Consider the following 21,907-nt stretch of genomic DNA (forward strand, 5'->3'; position numbering starts at 1 on the left):
CTAAAATACCTAGTTATTCATCTTTTGGAACTACAGTGTTGAAGCAAGTCACTCTTAAGTCATTACCTTCATAAAAAAAATCCTTTTCATTTCTGTCTTTTTCTTTCAGTGATGGTTGGGCAGACCGGTATGATGTCACTGATGGGTTTCAAAGAGAAGCCACAGGAGGAATAACTATCAAACTGCAGTCTGCAGATGTAAAATGGTTTGATGACTACTACTTAAGACTAAGACCTGAGACAAATTTGAGGAATCCCTGGTTTCCAGAATTCTGGCAGCATCGTTTTCAATGTCGGCTCAAAGGGCATCTTCAGGAAAACTTTAGATTCAACCGCACTTGTATCAGTAAGCCAATGATTAAATCTTTTTACCACTATGATTTTTTAAAAAAAATGTAATAACAGAATATTACATGTCATTTCCTGCAAAACCACTTTTAATAATGTGCATTTACAAATGACTGGCAATATGTTTCATAAAAAAATACATATTTTTTTAATTAATAATAACAAATAATCGTTTATGGGCGGCATAGTGGTTATCTGTGCTGTTTCATGGTTCTAATGCACTACACTTGGTCATAATCTGTTTATAGTTTGCACATTATTTTCCATCCATATCTCCAAAGACATGCAGATTAAGTTCACCCTGAACAGGACACAGTTTGAATGAGTACTGTAACTGTGTCCTGTGATGGATTGGTACCCTGGTAAGAGTTGTGACAATCATTTGTGACTTGTTCTGCTGCTCTACACCAGTGGGTCTAATGTTCAGTCCTCAGGCCTCCGGTGGCCACATATTTTTGTTTTAACTACTCACTCAATCAGTCACTCATTGTTACCTTGAATTGATCTTGTTTTTTTTCCTTTTATTCTTCATCTAGAAAAGTGCTGCAGTGTCAGATTTACACTTATGGGAAATTTACATTTACACATGTATTAATTTTTTCTGTTACTTTAAATGCTTACGTTGTTTTTTTGCAGACACTGGCATAAATGACTGTGAATGGAGCAGCTGCTGCCATGTTACCCACATGTGCTTATTTATAAATAACTCGCAAAATACTCGCAGCGGCGAAGTACTGCCTTAAAATTTTTATTAAGAAGAAAATTAAACCTTTTTAAACTGAGGGAAAATATACCAATAATTATTTGTTAAGGATCTCTTTGTATACCACATTGTGAGTTCGGCCCTCCGGTTGTAACATGACCAAGCTGTGCGCTGAGCTTACTCTTGAGCATGCAACGTACAGTTGGCCATGTGAACATTAATCTTGTTTCAAATCTCACAGCTTGTATTTCTGCTGTCATATTCGATTTGAGTTTCATGGTTTGTTTCAATTACGACAGTATTTGTAGGACTTGTGTTAAAGTAACATTCGGTATCTGTCAAGCATTGTAAGTATACAACCGGTTTCATCGATAACTTCACATCCAGCTTTAGAGAGTTTAAACATTCATAAACATCAAAGTGTCCACTACTGAAATCGTCACCTGTCAATCTAAGATGTTTAAGAGGCATTGGCGGTTGTCGAAAGGTGTAAAATATTTGGCCATTTCGGTACACTTGAAAGCGACAACCGAACAATTCAGCGGCAGCCATCAACTTACATGCAGAAACATAGGTGAAGGGCTTAAGCATTTCACTCTTCTAGTGCTCCTGTGTAGAATAATTATCTCCTGTACCGTCATCAGTCCACACCTTGAACCTGTTCCAGTCATTCAGTCCATAAGACACAATGTTCCTCCGGATATCAAGAGTGAGCCTGATATGGCCGTGCAATATGTAACAAAGAGAATGGAAAAGGTAGGTGCCATCTCCGGGCATGGAAACCACTCGGTAAGTGACAGTTTTTTGATTGATGGTAAACACCTCGATAGACATGGTACGGTTGGAATGATAAAGGAAATGGGTACCTGAACAATGTAAAGTAAGTCTAAAATACCTACACAATAACTATAATCATAATAAATGAACAATAAAACAGCGGAGAAGCCGTGGATTAAATAAAAAGGCTGTAGTTATCAGCAGGGAGACGTGAATCCCGTGGCAAAGCAAGGAAGGGAATGTAGAGACTGGAGTGACGGACGGCCTTATATAGGCAGGCAGCCAACAATGTGGGAGGCGTTGGGATGGGGGACCCAACACCGCCTCACACGGTGACCGAGCTGCAGGCTATGGACGTATATATATGTACGTAAGTAGGATTCAGTTAGCGTTGGGAACCCGCGTACCAAATTTCTTGAAGATGGGCCCAAAAGTAACAAAGACCGTTGAAAAGTTCAATATGGCGGCCGACAGTGGCATCATACCACCGAAATAAGTACCAAATTTCAGCCTTCTACCTACACGGGAAGTTGGAGAATTAGTGACATTGGAAACTTCAATATGGCGGCCGACAGTGGCATCATACCACTGAAATAAGTATGTACATCGGTTTTGGTTATTGCAGGGAAGCCGCCTACCAAATTTCGTGAAGATGGGGCCATGAATAAGAAAGTTCAAAATGGTGGACGTTGTTGACTGTTATGATCGTTACGCATAGAATTTCGAAATGAAACCTGCTTAACTTTTGTGAGTAAGCAGTAAGGAATGAGGCATTCTACCTACACGGGAAGTTGAAGAATTAGTGACATTGGAAACTTCAATATGGCGGCCGACAGTGGCATCATACCACTGAAATAAGTACCTACATCGGTTTTGGTTAGCGCAGGGAAGCCACCTACCAAATTTCGTGAAGATGGGGCCATAAATAAGAAAGTTCAACATGGCGGACGTTGTTGACCGTTATGACCGTTACGCGTAGAATTTTGAAATGAAACCTGCTTAACTTTTCTAAATAAGCTGTAAGGAATGAGCCTGCCAAATTTCAGCATTCTACCTACACGGGAAGTTGGAGAATTAGTCACGTTGGAAAGTTCAATATGGCGGCCGACAGTGGCGTCATACCACTAAAATAAGTACGTACATCGGTTTCGGTTAGCACAGGGAAGCCGCCTACCAAATTTTGTGAAGATGGGGTCAGCCTTCTACCTACACGGGAAGTTGGAAAATTAGTGACGTTGGAAAGTTCAATATGGCGGCCGACAGTGGCGTCATACCATACAAATAAGTACGTACATCGGTTTTGGTTAGCGCAGGGAAGCCGCCTACCAAATTTCGTGAAGATGGGGCCATAAATAAGAAAGTTCAACATGGCGAACGTTGTCGACCGTTATGACCGTTACGTGTAGAATTTCGAAATGAAACCTGCTTAACTTTTGTAAGTAAGCTGTAAGGAATAAGCCTGCCAAAGTTCAGCCTTCTACCTACACTGGAAGTTGGAGAATTAGTGATGAGTGAATGAGTGAGCGAGTGAGTGACTGAGTGAGTCAGTCAGTCAGTCAGTGAGGGCTTTGCATTTTATTAGTATAGATTGTCTACATTATCAGAACATTAAAAAAAAATTAAAAAGAAAAAGAATGAATTCTTACCCATCTTCTATTTCTTTTTTTGGCTGCATCCATTCCCAAATCTTCCTGCCCTGTGCATCTTGCTCTGTTACACCCATCCTTTGCATGTCCTCTCTCACCACATCCACAAACCTTCTCTTAGACCTTCCTCTTTTCCTTTTGCCTGGCAGTTCTATCCTTAGCATCTTTATCCCAATATACCCAGCATCTCTCTTCTGCACATGTCCAAATCAATCTTGCCTCTCTGACTTTGTCTCCAAACCGTCCAACCTGAGCTGACTCTCCAATGTACTCATTTCTAATCCTGTCAATCCTTGTCACACCCAATGCAAATCTTAACATCTTTAACTCTGCCACCTCCAGCTTTGTCTTCTGTTTTTTGGTCAGTGCCACCATCTCCAACCCATATAACATAGCTGGTCTGACTACCGTCCTGTAGACCTTCCCTTTCACTCTTGCTGATACCCATTGTCAGAAATTACTATTGACACTCTTCTCCACCCATTCCACACTGGCTGCACTCTCTTTTTCAACCTCTCTTCCACAATCCCGTTACTATGTAATGTTGATCCCAAGTATTTAAACTCATTCACCTTCGCCAGCTCTACTCAACAACCTCACCATTCCACTGACATCTCTCTCATTTACACACATGTATTCTGTCTTGTTCCTACTGACCTTCATTTCTCTCCCCTCTAGAGCAAATCTCCACCTCTCCAGGGTCTCCTCAACCTGCTCCCTACTATTGCTACAGATCAAAATGTCATCAGCAAACATCATAGTCCACAGGGACTCCTGTCTAATCTCGTCTGTCAACCTGTACATCACCATTGCAAATAAGAAAGGGCTCAGAGCCGATCCCTGATGTAATCCCACCTCCACGTTGAATGTGGCGACCTCACCACTGTTACACTTCCCTCATATATATCCTGTACAACTCTTACATACTTCTCTGCCACTCCCAACTTCCTCATACAATACCACAACTCCTCTCAAGGCACCCTGCTTTCTCCAGGTCCATAAAGATGCAATACAACTCCTTCTGGCCTTTTCTATACTTCTCCATCAACACCCTCAGAGCAAACATTGCATTTGTAGTGCTCTTTCCTGGCATGAAACCATACTGCTGCTCACTAATCATCATCTCACTTCTTAACCTAGCTTCCACTACACTTTCCCATAACTTCATGCGGTCGCTCATCAATTTTTATCCCCCTGTAGTTACTATAGCTCTGCACATCCCCCTTATTCTTAAAAATCGGTACCAGTACACTTCTTCTCCACTCCTCAGACATCTCCTCACTTTCCAAGATTTCATTAAACAATCTGGTTAAAAATTCCACTTCCATCTCTTCTAAACACCTCCATGCTTCAACAGGTATGTCATCTAGACCAACTGCCTTTCCATTCTTCATCCTCTTCATAGCTGTCTTTACTTCCTCCTTGCTAATCCGTTGCACTTCCTGATTCACTATCGCCACATCATCCAACCTTCTCTCTCACTCATTCTCTTAATTTATCAGCCACTCAAAGTACTCTGTCCTTTTGCTTAACACACTTCCCTTGCTTGCAATGTGTTTCAATCTTTATCCTTTATCACCCTAGCCCAGTAGTTCCCAAACTAGATGCTGGGGACCCACTGTGGCTGCAGGTTTTTGTTCCAACCAACTTCCGGTTGTCATTCGACTCATAGCCTAATTATGTGAGTCATTATTTCCCATTTTCTGTGTTTTGGAGACAATATCTATTAATTACAAACTAAGTTTGGTAGATTTTTATTAAAATGTAATAAGCACTTATATGGGGAATATGTACTTTTTTTTAAATCATTGACAGTATTTTCAACCTAATTTCATTCTGCTTTTCCAGGAGTTCTGGTTATTTAATTGATTATTTACTAATTAGCAAGTCTGACACTGAAGTTGTTGCTGCTTTCATCATCCTAGGTGCCTGCTGTTCTGGTTGTTAATTGTTACTATTAGGGTTAAATGAAGGGATCAAACTACACAGGAAAAGGGGAAAATAATAGGAAAACAACAAAAGACAGTTAAGCATTTATAGCTTTAGAAAAAATAGAAATATTTCTAAATGTCTTATTAATGTAAAAACTGCACTGATGAGTTTTTTCTGAATGCAGAATAAGAGAAGAGTAAAAAAGACCAGCTAATTAAATGAGATGTTGTTGTTATCGATTATTATCACCAATTCTGAATCTGGTTGGAACAAAAACCTGCAACCACAGTGGGCTCAGTCCCTCTGTATAGCCAGTCGGTACAGGTCCTTTTCTCCCTCCTTAGAGTCCAACCTCTCATACAACTCATCATACACCTTTTCTTTAGTCTTTGCCACTTCTCTCTTCAACTTACACCTTATCTCCTTGTACTCTTGTCTATCTGCATCTCTCTGGCTATCCCACTTCAGTCACCACTCTCTGTCCCTTGGGTACATTGTCCATCTCTTCATCCAACTCACTCCAGAAATGTTCTTTCTCGCCCATCACACACCCAACTTGCGGGGCATATGCACTAACAACATTCATCATCACACCTTCAATTTTCAGCTTCATAATCATCACTTTAGCACTCTTTTCACCTCCAAAACACTCTTGACATACTGTTCTTTCAGAATAATCCCTACCCCATTTCTCCTCCCATCCACACCATGATAGAACAATTTGAATCCACCTCTGATCCACCTGGCTTTACTCCTCATCAATTTAGTCTCTTGCACGCACAATATATCAACCTTCCTTCTCTTCATCACATCAGCTGACTGTCTCCCCTTACTTGTTATACTGCCAACATTCAAAGTTCCTACCCTCAGTTCCACTCTCTTTATCTTCCTCCTCTCCTCCTTCCTCCAGACACGTTTCCCCCCTTTTCTTCGCCTTCATCGGCCAACAGTAGCCTAATTTTCTCCAGCATGCTGTTGGCTATCAGTACTGGTGAGGGCTCTTGTTAACCTGAGCCTTAACTGATCTGCTATAGAAATCTGTTTTGTTGTCCACATACTGATCTGGCAAAAGTTTACGCCAGGTGCCCTTCCTGATGTAACCCTCCTCATTTATCCAGACTTTGGACCGGCACAAAGAAATACACTGGTTTGTGCACCCCTGTGGCTGGGTTGAATACTTCCCCATCTAACACATATACATTCTTGCTTCTTTCAGTAAAGCTATAGTAAAAACTACTTTGTAATATCTAGACGCATGGAAAGGACATAGAAACTGGAAAATAACAATTTGCTCCACAGCACATTAGTACTATAGTTTCAAAACACATTCAAGGTACATATTTATAGATAGCAGTTATTCCTTAACATAAGTTTAATGTTAACTTTTTGTTCCTCTTCATCTTTTCCCACTTCTATGTGGGGTCAATGTGCTTGATCAGCCTTCTCCAAAGAGCTCAGTCCTACACCTCATCACCAGACAAGCCCTTTTCCTTTAGAAGTTTTATGTTATAATTGCCATATTTATTTCCATCAATCATGAATTGGATTAACTTGAGACTATATGTGTTATGGAGTGTAGGGGGTACTTGAATGATACAAATGAAGATCAGATAAGTGATAATTTAGTATATAGTCTGATTTATACATATGTTGTTGTATATTTTAGGGTTTAGAAAAATGAGGAATTTGTTTCTGAAGTTTGTTTTGTTTTGTTGTTTACACAATGCCTGATTAGTTTTTCATGTGACCACACTCATTGCTCTAATGACATCACAAGAAGTGACAATATAAACAGGATGAAATTTTGATACGGCCTTATCTATCGGTGGATTTAAAACTCTTCCTTATTCTTATTGAAAGTTCGGTTTCATGCAAATAGTGGTAGAATCTGTCTTCCAGTTATGATCTCTTTTCTGAAATTGACCTTTATTTTTGCCTCTTCAGTTAATGGTTTCATGGCTTTGTTTGGCTTTCATGGTTATTCTGACCCTTGCGTGTCCTAACTTTGGGATTTTCTCTTTTAATCATCTCTTGGTTTTATGCTCATAATAATTGTTGGCTGGGGTGCCTCCAGAAGACTTTTAGTGGGATAGCTAGACAGGGCCAGTGAATATCATGCTGTAGCACACTTAACAGTCTACAGCATAGGCCAATTACATGCTATAACAGTTGTTAATATAATAGGATTATGCAATAGCAATATTGTATTAAAAAGTGCAGAAATCTGTGCATTCATTAGCTTATTAAATGACAACTTGCCAAATTCCAGTTTGAAGGAATCATCTGCAGTAGCCTACTGCTGATAAATATTATACTTAATAATTATAATCTATAGGAGAGAGTCTATGTGATGCTAGCTGCTCTCCGGTCCTCACCCTTTAACTCTTTAGCTTCTGCCACTGAATATTTCTATCCCTATACTTCTGTTTACTACAATTAACTAACCTTATTGGAATGATGCCTGTTAATAAAAGAATTCCTCCTGAGTCAGCAACAGCTAGGCCTACGAAGAAGTCTTTCAAGTCCAAAAGTGACTGTTCTATCACGGCTGAGCCTGATCAATTGTCATTCATAATTACAGAATTGAAAAACTTTGTCAAGGAACAAAACAAAGTACTTTAAGCCTTGTTAAACTTGATCATTCAAAGAAGTTTTCCGGAATTACTGTATGAGCTAATTATAATTCCTTCTTGGCCGATTGGAACATCATGTCTCAAAAATGTACTCTCTCCACTCTGAAATAGCTTCTTTATGCCTTAAATGAACAGAACAGAACAGAACAGCAGAGCCTGAAGGCATAACCTTAAAGTTATTGGTATCCCTTCAAACAAGTTGAAATGACAGCTCTGCTCCTGTATCTTCCAAATTTTAAGCCCAAGGTCAAGATTTACAATGAGAATGCTGATTCAGTTCATCCACCCAGTATGATCTTAAAGTTTCCAAGAAAATCTGTCCAGCATATTGTCCTATTAGAATCGAAGAACGCAAAGTCCATTACTATCAAATGTTGTAAGATTCTCTAACTTCCCCAACTACAGTGCATAGATGGGGGCTTTATTTTCTTTTTGATTTGTCACTTTTCTCATCTTGTTGTTCCCTATTTTTCTTTCTTTAAATAATAAAATTATTGTGTACACAAAAACTAATAGGGTTATGTGCTCTATACTGTATGTAATTAAGAGTGAATTATGAATTGAAAAATGTTAATGGCCTGGCGTAGCTAAAACACACCACAAACCAGATTTCATTAACAGTTTATTCCACAATGAAAACATATCAAACATTTACACAGAAGTTACTGGTTGTGTATTACTATGCGCCACAATTTAATATAAATATATTTATGTTCTCCGTATATCAAAAACTAATAGAAAATGATTTTAAATGATATTTGAAAAATAACAGAAAAAAATCCACTTGAAAGTTGTCAATATAAATCTGGAAGTAAGCTCTATTCCAAAATACAGGTAAGCTTTAAAGAATATATCATAATTATATTATTGTTTAAGTCAAAGAGATCCATAAATAGACCTGTGCTTTCACTCTGTCTGGGTGCCTTGCTGCCTGCTTCTCTGTGACAGCAGATGTCTTCCTACAAAAACAGGAGTTTAGTAACATGCAGACATGCACGTATTTAAGTTCTTTATTCATTTCCCTGTCAGTTAAGTAGTCACCCATTCACACACTGTCACACTCGCACACACACACCATGCTATAGATTGCATGTAATTTATGTGATGTAATTAAACTTAGCTTGCCAGTTACAGTAACTAACTAAAGTTAGTTAGCTAAATCAGCATTACGTTACTTACTGTATCTCTTCTGTAGCTGTAGTTAGCATCATAAGTAGCCACTGTTCATATAAAATTATTTCAGCTAAACCATCTCCACAGAAGAACTATCCAGTATTTCCAGAAGAAGCATTCACATGTCCTACAAAAATTCCCAATCAAAGCTCAAAACCCACCTAATGGAGCTAGATGCCAGCCAAATAAGTGCCATATTTTCCCTTTTGACCATAATACACCATATTAAATCAAAGAGCGAGGACAAGGGAAGCTGGTGGTGATGTATGTATGTGCCATTGAAGAGCTTCCCACTTCGTTTTTCTAAAGCTCTTTATATGTTGTGACAGATGGCAGCCGGCGCCATTACACATCGGAGGTGGAAAGGTAGTTGGAGAGAACTTCCGGGGGACTCTCTTTTCCTCTAACTGTTATTTGGCAGCCTCCCTGGGTTACAACGCTGTCTTAGATTCCTGCAGAGCTGAGTGGGAATTACTGTTTGCCAGCACAGCCCTGTTGGGATTCGTGGAAGCCGCAAGAGGGAGCTGTGGGAACTGCAGGAACTGCAGAGTCCTACTTTGTGCACCTGGGAGCAATTGCAGACCTCCTTAAAGAACCACCTGGAGTGCTCAAGGGTGTGGCTTAATAAGGAACTCGGTGCCTCCCAAGAGGAGCCAGAGTTGAAGGATAACACTGATGAGGCTCACCTGTGAAGAAGAAAAGGCTCTGAAGAAAAGGGAGGGAGTTTCACTGTATTAGTGACTTGTCGATACCAGACCTTGGAGAATGCTCTGGGTCTGGCTGCCATTCTATAAATAAACGCTATTGTTGGAATGAGCTGGGTGTACTTGCCTATTTGTGTCAGATTGGGGTAGCAGTTGAGCCCTGGGTCATCATGATGTATATAGCAACAATGAATGGGGGATTGTCTGTCTTGGTATTTCAAGTACAGTGTTAGACCAGTGAATTCATTGTTTAGAGCATGAAGTACAATACAATACAACACAATACAGTTTATTTTTATACATCTATAGCCCAAAATCACACAAGAAGTGCCGCAATGGGCTTTAATAGACTCTGCCTTTTGACAGCCCCAAAACCTTGACTCTCTAAGAAGACAAGGAAAAATTCCCAAAAACCCTTGTAGGGAAAAAAATGGAAGAAACCTGGTGAAAGGTTGTTCAAAGAGAGACCCCTTTCCTGGTAGGTTGGGTGTGCAGTGGGTGTCAAAAAAGGGGGTGAATACAATACAATACACAGAACAGAATGCAAGTAATCCTCAATACAATATAATAGTGCAATAGAAATCTTAAAAGTGCAGAGCAGAATTCAACAGTAGAGGATATCACATAATACGATTTGGATTTGTTCAGAGTCCTGGAGACCTCGGCCATCAAGCTGCCTCCCCCTATTGGCCATTCCACAGCTGAGTCATTTCTGGGCTAGCCAATCTGATGAAAGAATTGTGGGTATGAGTTTGATGATGTGTTTGCAAAATAGCCAAAAAACAATGCACCCCGCCAAATTAATATTTTTACTTAAGGTATTGTTTTAAAATAAGTCCAATTTTTGGCAGAAAAACTGCCCATCTGACAGCACTGCTCAGAGCACTGTGAAATGAGGAGTGGGGAGAGGGCATAAAGGCCAAAGAAATGTGCACTCTGGAAATGTAACTGGTAAGTTCAGCCTCAGCCGGTTTATAAGACTCTTTAAAGAGTGCAGACTGTAGTTATTATTTATATGGTGGCTGCAGCCACTCTTTTCTATCCTTTAGGGAGAGTGCCATTGAATGTCAGGCATCTTTGCATGTCCTTAACAGATAAAGGGTAATTTAAAGAGAAAACCTGAGCCTATTACACACATAAAGCCCACCCAATGAAGTGGCTGATTCTAGTTTCCTACTTCTTCAATTACAATAACATTCTAATTTGTACATTCTCCATGTTTCTCATAATCCACGCTGGGCTGTCTTCCTCTCTCCTTGTTGAGCCCATGGTAATACTCCAATGCCAAACCCAAGCTTCTTTAAATGATGATCAGCAGGGGCATTTATGCCTGCTTCCAAGATCCCCTTCCACATGAATGCCCAAACCATTTCTGGGATCAGGAAATCCCTAGAAAATGAGTGGGTCCATTTTTGCTGTGTCTTCCCTTATGGTCTTATGTTCTTTGAGGTCCAGGATTGCGGAGATACCTAAAGACAAGGTAACCCTGCAGAAGCTAGATAATAATACACCATCCTTCTGCTAAACAATTTCCTTTTATAATCATTTCTGGAGAGATTCTTTCATTAGTTAAAGTTCTGGTGTCACTGGCGTGAAATGTTAATGTTAGCATTAAGTGTTTAACAAATTACTCAGTGTCTTAAAACAGTGATTTATTAATTTTATTTAGGGGACCCTGGGAACGCTTCCAGCCATGACTCAGCTCCCACACGCTCACACACAAATGGACACTGTAACCGAGTAGGTAAATAAACAAATGAAAATTAATATATTATATTAAAGGCCAAAACAAATAACACAAATGTAGGAACCTACCCTATAACCCCAATGGTGATAATTACTTAACTAACACCGATATAAAAGAAAGTAGACGGAATACTAGGCAAAAAGCAGTCAATATTAAACACTCATGACAAAGTCCAAACACAGTCCAGTTTCCCAAATGCAGATGACATTGAAGAATGAAGTGATATCTCCAGCGCACAGTTATGTAAAGTCCCGAATGTTATGTAAAGTTTTGTTCTACCATAATACAGTCATAAGTGAAGATTTGTAGCAGCTGGGAGAGCTCCACAGACGAACACAATTTCCAAAACAGACAAAATCCCATAAACAACCAGGCACAGGACAAGAACACAAATCCAGAGGTAACTGTAATCCTCAGGATGAATGTAACTGTAATCTAATTGTGGGGTGAGGGGTGAAAGCAGTGAAACATAAAGGTACAAAATGTGCATGGTCCTGCCAGTATGGTTTCCTTTAAAATCCTGCACCTCATCTTTTTTCTTCCAGCAGACACTAGTGTAAAAGCTGCGCAGTGGCACAGTGCTGACTTTACCATATGCAAAAAACTTTCATATCAAATATAAAAGATGTATCATTGTGTCAGGCTCTCTGAGAGAATACAGTTATCACATGATCAGCCTGACAATTTATGAAATAGTAACTCTCATTTAACTGCTGATTATAATCTTGTTGTAGTTTTAAAAATCAGTCATTTATAAAGGCCATATCTGTATGCAGCAAAGCATATAGTTTATTAAAGTGAGAGTGTCCTGCATGTCAGAGTTACAATAAATTAACTACAATGACACCAAAAGTAGGCATAGGTAATTAAATATCACATTTTTATGAAAATGGATTGAAATTTAGAGATGACTGCAACAAAGAAGGCACAATTGTGACACATAATGGCTTTATTTTAAACCTGACACACAGAGATGCAGCCAGTTCATTATGACAGCAGCATGCTGTGAACTCAATTAGCAATTGAATTGTAATCGCTGTCCTCTGACTGAGCCATACAACTGCATTTTTCATTAGATGACAAGGAAAAGCCAGCATCAGTAAAATCCTTAGACAACATTTTGAACTAGAAAGGAAAGCAAAGCAGAGGCTTTTACTCAATATGCAACCAATTATCATTTAACTTCAGCTTAGCCATTATAGAGTGCGTCCATGCATTGCAGTAGCTTGTGAAGTAATTGACACTCTATTGCAGCCCTCAGAAATTTCCTTGATATTTTTTAAAGGATGACTTATTTTTTAAAGAAAATTAATATGTACTGTATATAGTATATATACAGTATATATATACAGTATTATTCTGTTATCATTTCTCTATTGTGTGATCACACACAATATAATAATTATAATATAATAATTTAATAATGATAATATAAATATAATATAATAATTATCTTATGGATGATAAATTGGACTGGACTGCCAATACTGATGCTCTGTGTAAGAAAGGACAGAGCCGACTATACTTCCTTAGAAGGCTGGTGTCCTTCAACATCTGCAATAAGATGCTGCAGATGTTCTATTAGATGGTTGTGGCGAGCGGCCTCGTCTATGCGGTGTTGTGCTGGGGAGGCAGCATAAGGAAGAAGGACGCCTCACGCCTGGACAAACTGGTGAGGAAGGCAGGCTCTATTGTAGGCACGGAGCTGGACAGTTTGACATCTGTGGCAGAGCGACGGGCACTGAGCAGGCTCCTGTCAATTATGGAGAATCCACTGCATCCACTAAATAGTATCATCTCCAGACAGAGCAGCAGCTTCAGCGACAGACTGCGGTCACTGTCCTGCTCCACTGACAGACTGAGGAGATCATTCCTCCCCACACTATGTGACTCTTTAATTCCACCCGGGTGGGTAAACGTTAACATTATACAAAGTTATTGTCTGTCTGTTATACCTTCATTGATATCACTCTTTAATTTAATATTGTTCTTTATCAGTATGCTGCTGTTGGAGTATGTGAATTTCCCCTTGGGATTAATAAAGTATCTATCTATCTATCTATCTATCTATCTATCTATCTATCTAGCAGAAGAGTGTAAATATTACTAATCAATCATAACCATTCTATAGTGGAAATATGTGTGAATGAATGAATAAGCCTACTAGCATTGTTGCCTATAAAAAAATGTAAAACTGCCTGAGAAAAATATGAGATTTAAAACAATTTAATTATGTTTAAACTGTTCATGTTTTTACAGGCTAAGTCTGCTTTAAAAAAATAAGTAGAATGCCTAAATAGTTCAAGTTCATTTCAGTATTTAAATTTTCATTAAACTTAATAACCAGAGGTGAAGAAGGTTGTTATTAACAAAAAAAGTCCCCATAAACTTGAATCCAAAACCAATGTATGGGTGAGCGACTGTCTGCAGTAAACGTCTCTGTAGCGACTAATTATGAATAAATGCCCACATGATGATATTAATTAGTAAAAAAATCAGCCATGTAGAATCTCCCAAGTGTTTTAATTGCTTTTTTACCATTATAGTTTTTTACTGATCAATTGTGGAAGTAAAGTTATTAACAGCCTAGAAGAAAAGAAATGTTCTAATTATACTTTATTGTTACGCTTTTACAGTTTTGCTGTTTCTAAAGTGTAGACCTCAAATTATAAAGAACAATCAGTATCAAAAATGTTTTATCAAGACAGAGATATGAATAAGTAATCACTCTTTCATGTACATATATGCAACTGGATTAATAATGTCAGCATTGTCCATTTCCTCTTCTCCTTTACACTTATTTCTATTTCTGATTATTGCATTTTGTGGCTTTAGAAAGTTTATGACTTCAATTAAATTTCAGATGAAGCATATGAAAGCACATGCTTTAAAAAGATAACTTTAGAGCACATAGTAGGTGACAACTAGAATAATTTCTGATTTCTGAAGACAATATTAAAAGCCTTTAGAAGGAGAGTTTTATAGCAAAACATCCAATTAGGCTTAAAGGACAAACATTGATGGGCCAAATGACCTTTTTTATTCATCAATTTTCAAATGTTTCTCCTGACCCTGCTTTATTAGACAGCATTGCAGAACAAGTGAACTGTGAAACAAATCTCATAATTGCAGCTTAGTGGTGGAGGAAAATATGTGTGTGGATAAAAAGAAATGGAATGAAGTGCATTAGGAATGTTTCTTTGATGTGAAATATTGTAAAAGTAAATCTACAATTAGGTTAGATTTTAGCTAGCAGGACCTTTCCCACAGTTTACCTTTATTAAAGAGATCTTTTCATAATTAAACGGCAGAGAAGAAAAGAAATGAAATAAAAAAAACACAATTAAAATTGTTTTTGTAAATTTGTAAAATTTGTAAAGATAAATTTTCAGACATTTGGAATTAATTGAACATTTATTTTTGTAATTCATGCTTTGTTGTACTTTGATTATTTAGTGTTCATAAAGGCACTATTTGTTCTATGCACTGTAACAAATAAAGGTCATAAAACATCCAAAGGATGACTTTAACATACTCTGATTTTATTATAATCAGTTTATGGGAAAAACATTTGCAACGAACTTACAAGTAGAGTTTAAAGCCAGAACTGACTGTAATGCATTAACCGCAGCAACATTTAGTTATGGAGGAGCACAGTATCTCACAGTATCGTGTGTTGATGCCTCTGAACCTGGGATGTTGCCTTCTAAGTTGTATTTTGTAGCTTCTGCCTATGCCTGTGTGATTTTTATTACATGATGTTTTAAAGAGCAAGTGTTGGTTTCTGAATGAACACGTCTCTTTGATGGATTGGCGTTCTCTTTTGAGCTGCCTGATGCTGCCAATTTAGGCTGCAGTTACCTTGATCATGCAATAGAAGAAGTTAATTAATAAAATGGATGACTTGATAGAAGGTACAGTTTTTCTGGAATGTGTCAGCCATGTTTTTCCAAAGTACTGAACAGCTAAAAAAAAAAAAGTTAAACATCCCATAATTGGCACATCTTCTCAAAAATCTTAACCTTGACATGTCTTTCTGGTTAGTTTTGACTCACCATTGACCATAACAACATCCTAAATGTCATCTGTTCTAAAGCTTAGTATCATCACTGCTGCAGAATAGGATAGTTAATCAATATAAAATGGACTCAGGGTGAAAAATCAGATGTCCACGGTACCTAAAAAGTAATGTCAGTATTGGGTCAAAAAAGACCCAGAAGGTGCAGCACTGAGTCAGCACTTGAAGACGTTATAAACATTAAGCCTATGTTTTCTGTTGTAATCTGCTAATTAGGACTTGCCCAACTTTAGCAAAGTCTTATATTATTATTCCTGCCTTTAAATAAACCAGAACAAAAGTATTCTAAGATATTTCTACCTTAAATATTTTAGATTTTTAAATAGATGATTTACTCCTAAAAAGAAGAGGTAGCATGTAGTCTTCGAAGAAGTTTGTGGTTTGGAGATCTCAATTAAATAGAGCAATCTGATTTTCCTTCTACAATGTGATCCTTCTTGGGCTCTGAGCATTGAGGTCCAAATAATCATTTGGCCCCAACATTAAAAAATGACTTTCTGTCAGCAGTCTTGTGGGTATATGAATGTCTGGTAGTCAGTGATAATGGGAGCTCATCCTCCTCATTGCCTTTTTCTTTTCCATTCTGGCTTTGGTTCACAACCCTGTGATTAATCAGCCAGGTTCTATATAGCCATTTGTGCGGTCACTGAATAATACTGTTCCTTAGTATTGGTGGAAAGTGGGTGCTGGTTGAGGGATGTGTTTTTCCTTTTCACTCATTTTTAATAAAACACATCGTTCCAGAAAAAAATGAAAAAGAACAGTCTGATGATGAGTTTGATGTTCTGAAATCCTTGTATAAGAAAAATATTGCTGATGGCATAAGACGGTTTCTACTATAATATAACATGGGGAGACATATTGGCACAGTTGTTAGCACTACTGTTTCACCGGCCCAGCATCCTAACTTTGAACACTGACCCAAAACAATGAATTGGTGGAGTTTGCATCGAGTGTGCATGTTCTTCAATAGTTTGCATGGATTTTTCTTCACATACTTTATTTTTTTTACAAATCCCAAAGACATGTGTGTTAGGCCAATTAGCAACTTACCTTGGTCTGTTTGAGTGAGCTCTTTAATAGACTTACAAAATGTCCAGGGTTCATTCTTGTCTTACATCTCATACTGTACCAATAGGCTTTGGTCTGCAATTAGAGCGAAACATGTGTTGTGTGCTCTTTGTATTATTTGACAGGTACTCTATAAGATACCTATGATCTGCTATGAATTAAGAGGGCTTGGCAGATGTTTGCCAACTGGCCGACCAACCACAAGCATTACCTGGTAGGTGACCACCCAAATAATCAGATTGCGATTCAGACCTATGGATGTAATACTCCGATTTACACCCTGTCAAGTAATCAAACCAGCATCCATGGCGTAATGTCTGAGGCTTTGCCTGAGGTGCTGACATCAGAGGTTTGCTCCCCACAAATAGAAACAAAGGTCTGTACACCTGATGAGCTAAAGTTAGGGCAAAACGTGTTGCATATTCTTAGTGTTATTAACACATACTCTATAACATATATACATTTTTATATTAATGTGGGTGTGGTGGTGAGGTGTCCCCAAACTCAAATGATGACCAAGGAAGACCAAAGTAATAAAAGGAAAGAGGTTTTCTTAAAAAATAAGTGAACAGCAAGAGCAATGAAAGAAAAATATATAAATGGATGGAAATAACAAAGATTGAGGCTCTCAAGCCATCCAGACAGAAATATGAGTTAATTTTCAATATTTTTTCCAGGTATTCAGTATAATAAATTAAAATTTCTAATAAGTTTATTATTTTAACAATTACGTAATAAATAATATTAATGTTACCACTTAAAAACTAACATCACCAGGCAAATCCAAATATGATTTGATCATTCACTGAGCCCATCCTTTTTTAACTTTTATCTTCAGAATAACAGTATCTTGTTTAATTAACGTGAATATTGCATCATTGACAATTTAGATCAGTGGCTGGCTCTGCTGCCTCATAGCTCCAGAGACTAGTGTTCAAATGCTGTTCTACTCATTTTTTGTGTAAAGTTTTCATATTTTCTACATGTCCACTCAAATTATTCTTAAAGCACTGTGTCCACTTTTTTCCTCGTTGATCAGTGTTACGGGTGTGAGGTGCATAAGATCATTGATTCATATTGATTAAGGTGCCAAATTCAATAGTTTTCCCCATGGCAGGTTTATGACCATGATAAGCTTTTTTGTGCAGATCTTCATGCCCTTGTTTCTATAAGATATTTTTGTTGACAGGATCTTGGCAGGCCTCTTTGACTTTGGTGGAGTGGGTGGACTTCTTTTACAAAGAGGTAATTGGCTGTTATTGGACTCGTAGTGACTAAATAGTTCAATTATAAAAGAAAATGTGAGGACAGAGATCATTGCTTTTCCTTATTCTCAGACATTAAAATATTACTCTTGAAATGACATTTAATTTATCTTGTTCACTTACACACAGAATAACTTTACTAATATAAAGTATGCCATTGTGATACATAATATGAAGGGCCAGAGCTTATCATGGCAGGATTGGGTACAAGGCATGAACCAAAAATTCAAGAGAAACTAGACCATTACAAGAGGTACTGTATATGTTCCCATTTTCCATACTAGGCCAATGCATAACTAATCGACATAATACGCATGTCTTTTTTATGTTGGAGCTGTCTTTCTCTTTCTTTCTTTCTTTCTTTCTTTCTTTCTTTCTTTCTTTATTAGTAGAAGCATTTATCCAAGCCAACTTACAAAGCAAGTTGAATACATAAAATAATGAAGATGCAAGCATCAAAAACACCAGAGAAGAGTTTACATTAAATCACACATTTTTGATACACAGTTTACACATGAGTTCTGCTGTTATCCTCCATTGAAATAGATCTGAAATTCAACTATGCTGAAAAATATGAATTGAGCTGAAGGAAATGTTTATTTAAAGAATTACATTATTGAATGCTGTGAAAGCTATGGCTTTCTAGCCTAAACATTTGACTGTCAAGCCCAGGACGTTTGTGCAATTCTTACCTGCAAGACTGTACCCTTTTCTGCAGCTGTACCTTCTACATATATTTTCAATTTCTTATACAGAATATAAACTGTAGATATATGTAAAACTGACTAAAAGCTAAAAGAGAAATCAAATACACTTTAGTAAAATTCCACTTTAACAATTTTTACAGCATATTTTGCAGAATACAGACAGGATCAGAGCACATAGAAAGTTTTTTAAATATAAAACAGCAGCAGAAAATGCATGTACACTTGCAGAAATATAAAGGGTGTAACACAAACCACTAATTCACTTTTAAATAATTTTAAATATAAAATGTGTATTTGTTCAAATGTATTTGAATTTCCATTATAAATTCCAGTGTTGTATTGTGATAACAGTATGCTACCTTACATTCAGCATGTAGAAATATTGTTAAATAGGCACAATGGGAGTAAAAGACCAGACCTCAGGACTACTTAAATGTTAATGAACAATCCAGCAGAAATCACGTGATTCTCCAAAGCATCTCTAACACATTTTATTTTTGTTAATTTGCTTTCATTATGGCTAAAGCAAATTTTTACTTTGAAGAGTGGGCAAACATTTATGTCCTTCTGCTTTCTTCTCTTGGCTTTGTATCTTCTTTAATAAAACCCCTGTGTGCGTCCAGGTGTCCGTGTGTGGGTCTTCTGATGAAGTGCGCATGCGGGGGGCCTCACGTGTTCAGTCTTTCCCTGTGCATTTCCTGTGCAGAGAGAGAGAGAAACACACACAGGCGCGTGCGCGAGAGAGACACACACACACGCGAGACACACACAGAAACATACACACACACAGGCGCGCGAGAGAGACACACACACATAGGCGCATGAGAGAGAGACACACACACAGGCGCACGAGACACACACACAGGCGTGCAAGAGAGAGACACACACACACACAGGTGTGCGAGAGACACACACACACACAGGTGAGCAAGAGAGAGACACACACAGGCGTGCGAGAAAGATACAAACACACAAGCACGTGCGTGCATTGTTGCAATGTTACTTTTCTTGGTTGTTTATTAAATTACGGATTTTTCAAATGTTCATTTTTTCCCTGTGCTTAAAACTCATTAAAAATAAGCGTTTTTAGCGAGCGGTTCATAGTGCTATAGCGAGAACTCTTGCAGTGTTAGTTTTATCTGTTGTTCAAGGTTTTCTCAGTGTTATTCAATGTTTTTATTTACTATTACGCTGTGCATTCTATGATATAATTAACTATATTTGTGCTTAAAAACTTAAAAAAATATATATTTACATACAGTTCGCATGGGCTGGAACGGATTAATTGTATTTACATACAATCCTATGGGGGAAATTACTTCGGTTCACAACAAAATAGGGTTTCAACCAGAGTTTTGTAACGAATTATGGTCGTGAACCGAGGTTCCACTGTATTACTGTCAGAGAAAATTACAGGCATTTTACAGAAATACAAACCAGTATTACTGCGAGAGAAAATTAAAGGCACACAATACAGTGACGCATATTAAAACCACATACAAGGTCCCTTGCCATTTAATATAGACTGTTCCTACTAATGTTTATGCACTACTGTTCAAGCACCCATTATTGTAACGGGCTTAATGTCTAGTTTTTCTATATTTCCTCTGTATACATATATGTTTAACACTATGATGCCTAATAGATTGAAACAAAATTAATTTGTCATAATTGGTAAACAAAGAAACACCTGGCTATTGAGCTCCTTGTGTACCTTCCATCAGTACTTAACTAATGTCATTGTTTTGTGTAAATTGCACACTGTGTGTCAGAATACTGTTTGACAGAGTGCACTTAGCCATTGTAATGATTAGTGGTTCAGGTAAATTTAAATAGAGAAATACATAAAAATGAGATGGTGATTTGAAGTATTCCACAATGTTACATAACAACATTCAGAGTAATACCATTGTTACTAGAATTAAACATTTTTTTATTTTGAATTATATAAATTTTAGACTATAGTAAAAAGTCAGATATGAAAATAGTATTGCTGGTGTCATAATTCGGTGCTTTTGGACACTCATTCTTATTTAATTACTCTATGCCATTTTAGTTTATTCATCACCTCAGAAGTCTTTGTGTTTATTGCAGATAGCCTCTGTTGTCATCACATGTTCTCCAGAAGCTGTGATACATTATGTTGTCACCTGGATGGTACTACAATTGTGCCATGCTGTGTCTATGTGATTCTGCATCCTGAAGTAAAAACCTATTTGTGGTGTTAGCTTGCACAAAAAAAAACTTTTATTAAGGGATTATAATTGTGTTTTTTAATTACATGTTTAGTTAACATATTGAGCTTGGTATTTTGTATTGGTTTGATCCTCTGGCTTCAACCCCTGCATATTATTTTGATGAATAATACTCAGTTATCTTCTGGTCCATTTCTCTTAATATTTTTCACTGCCTATTCACAGTGGTATAAGGAAATAAATGAAAATAATAAGTAAATTAATGCAAAAATCCTTTTTGCATTTGTTAATGTTTGTTAGCAGCATTAGAAAATGGGATAAAATAAAATAGGGCCATTTGGCAGTGGAAGGAAGGGAATCAAAAACTCTAATCTCCACAGCATTGGGGGAAATTAAATCTCTACGTAGCCATCATCTTCTGAAAAATCTGACCTGCTCAGGTAAGATGACTGCTCAGTTTCAACATGAGAATATTTCAGAAATTGACTGTATGATGCATTCAAGTGGTAGTGTCAAGCACTAATCTGTCACTGATTCTGTTACCAGTGATCCCTGCTTTCCCTTCTCTACTCTAACAACTCACTTCATAACCTTTGAGTAGTAGAGTGATCATGGTATTGGAGCCTTAAATGACTGTAGATGTCTAGAACAATTAAACTAGGGAAACCACTGGTAAATTATTCTCATGACAATGGCATCATTTTAATTTAAATAGACAACATCATTAATTACAGAATGTCTATCCAGCAGGAGGTGCTTGCTCCCTGGGATATGGTAGGTAGAGATTGGAGCCTTTATTACACCAACAATATACATAAAGATATATATTATATATTTCCCTAGTGGTACAGCAGTGATTGAAAAAGGCAGAAAGAATCGATAACACTAAAGTAAGTTTAATACAGGCTTAACACTCATAAGAATATAGT

The 21,907-nt window shown here is 37.5% G+C and overlaps 1 protein-coding gene across 3 annotated transcripts in view; it reads left to right on the forward strand.

Annotated features, from left to right (window-relative positions):
• The window catches only part of grm5b (glutamate receptor, metabotropic 5b), a 555,554-nt gene that overhangs the window by 411,104 nt on the left and 122,543 nt on the right, over window positions 1-21,907 (forward strand). For all 3 annotated transcript variants that reach the window (XM_039744166.1, XM_039744165.1, XM_039744167.1), the window contains exon 4: window positions 110-345. In XM_039744166.1, coding sequence (XP_039600100.1) covers window positions 110-345 — 236 coding nt within the window. The remainder of the gene's footprint in view (window positions 1-109; window positions 346-21,907) is intronic.

Source organism: Polypterus senegalus, chromosome 2, assembly GCF_016835505.1.
Source record: "Polypterus senegalus isolate Bchr_013 chromosome 2, ASM1683550v1, whole genome shotgun sequence".
Lineage (NCBI taxonomy): Eukaryota > Metazoa > Chordata > Cladistia > Polypteriformes > Polypteridae > Polypterus > Polypterus senegalus.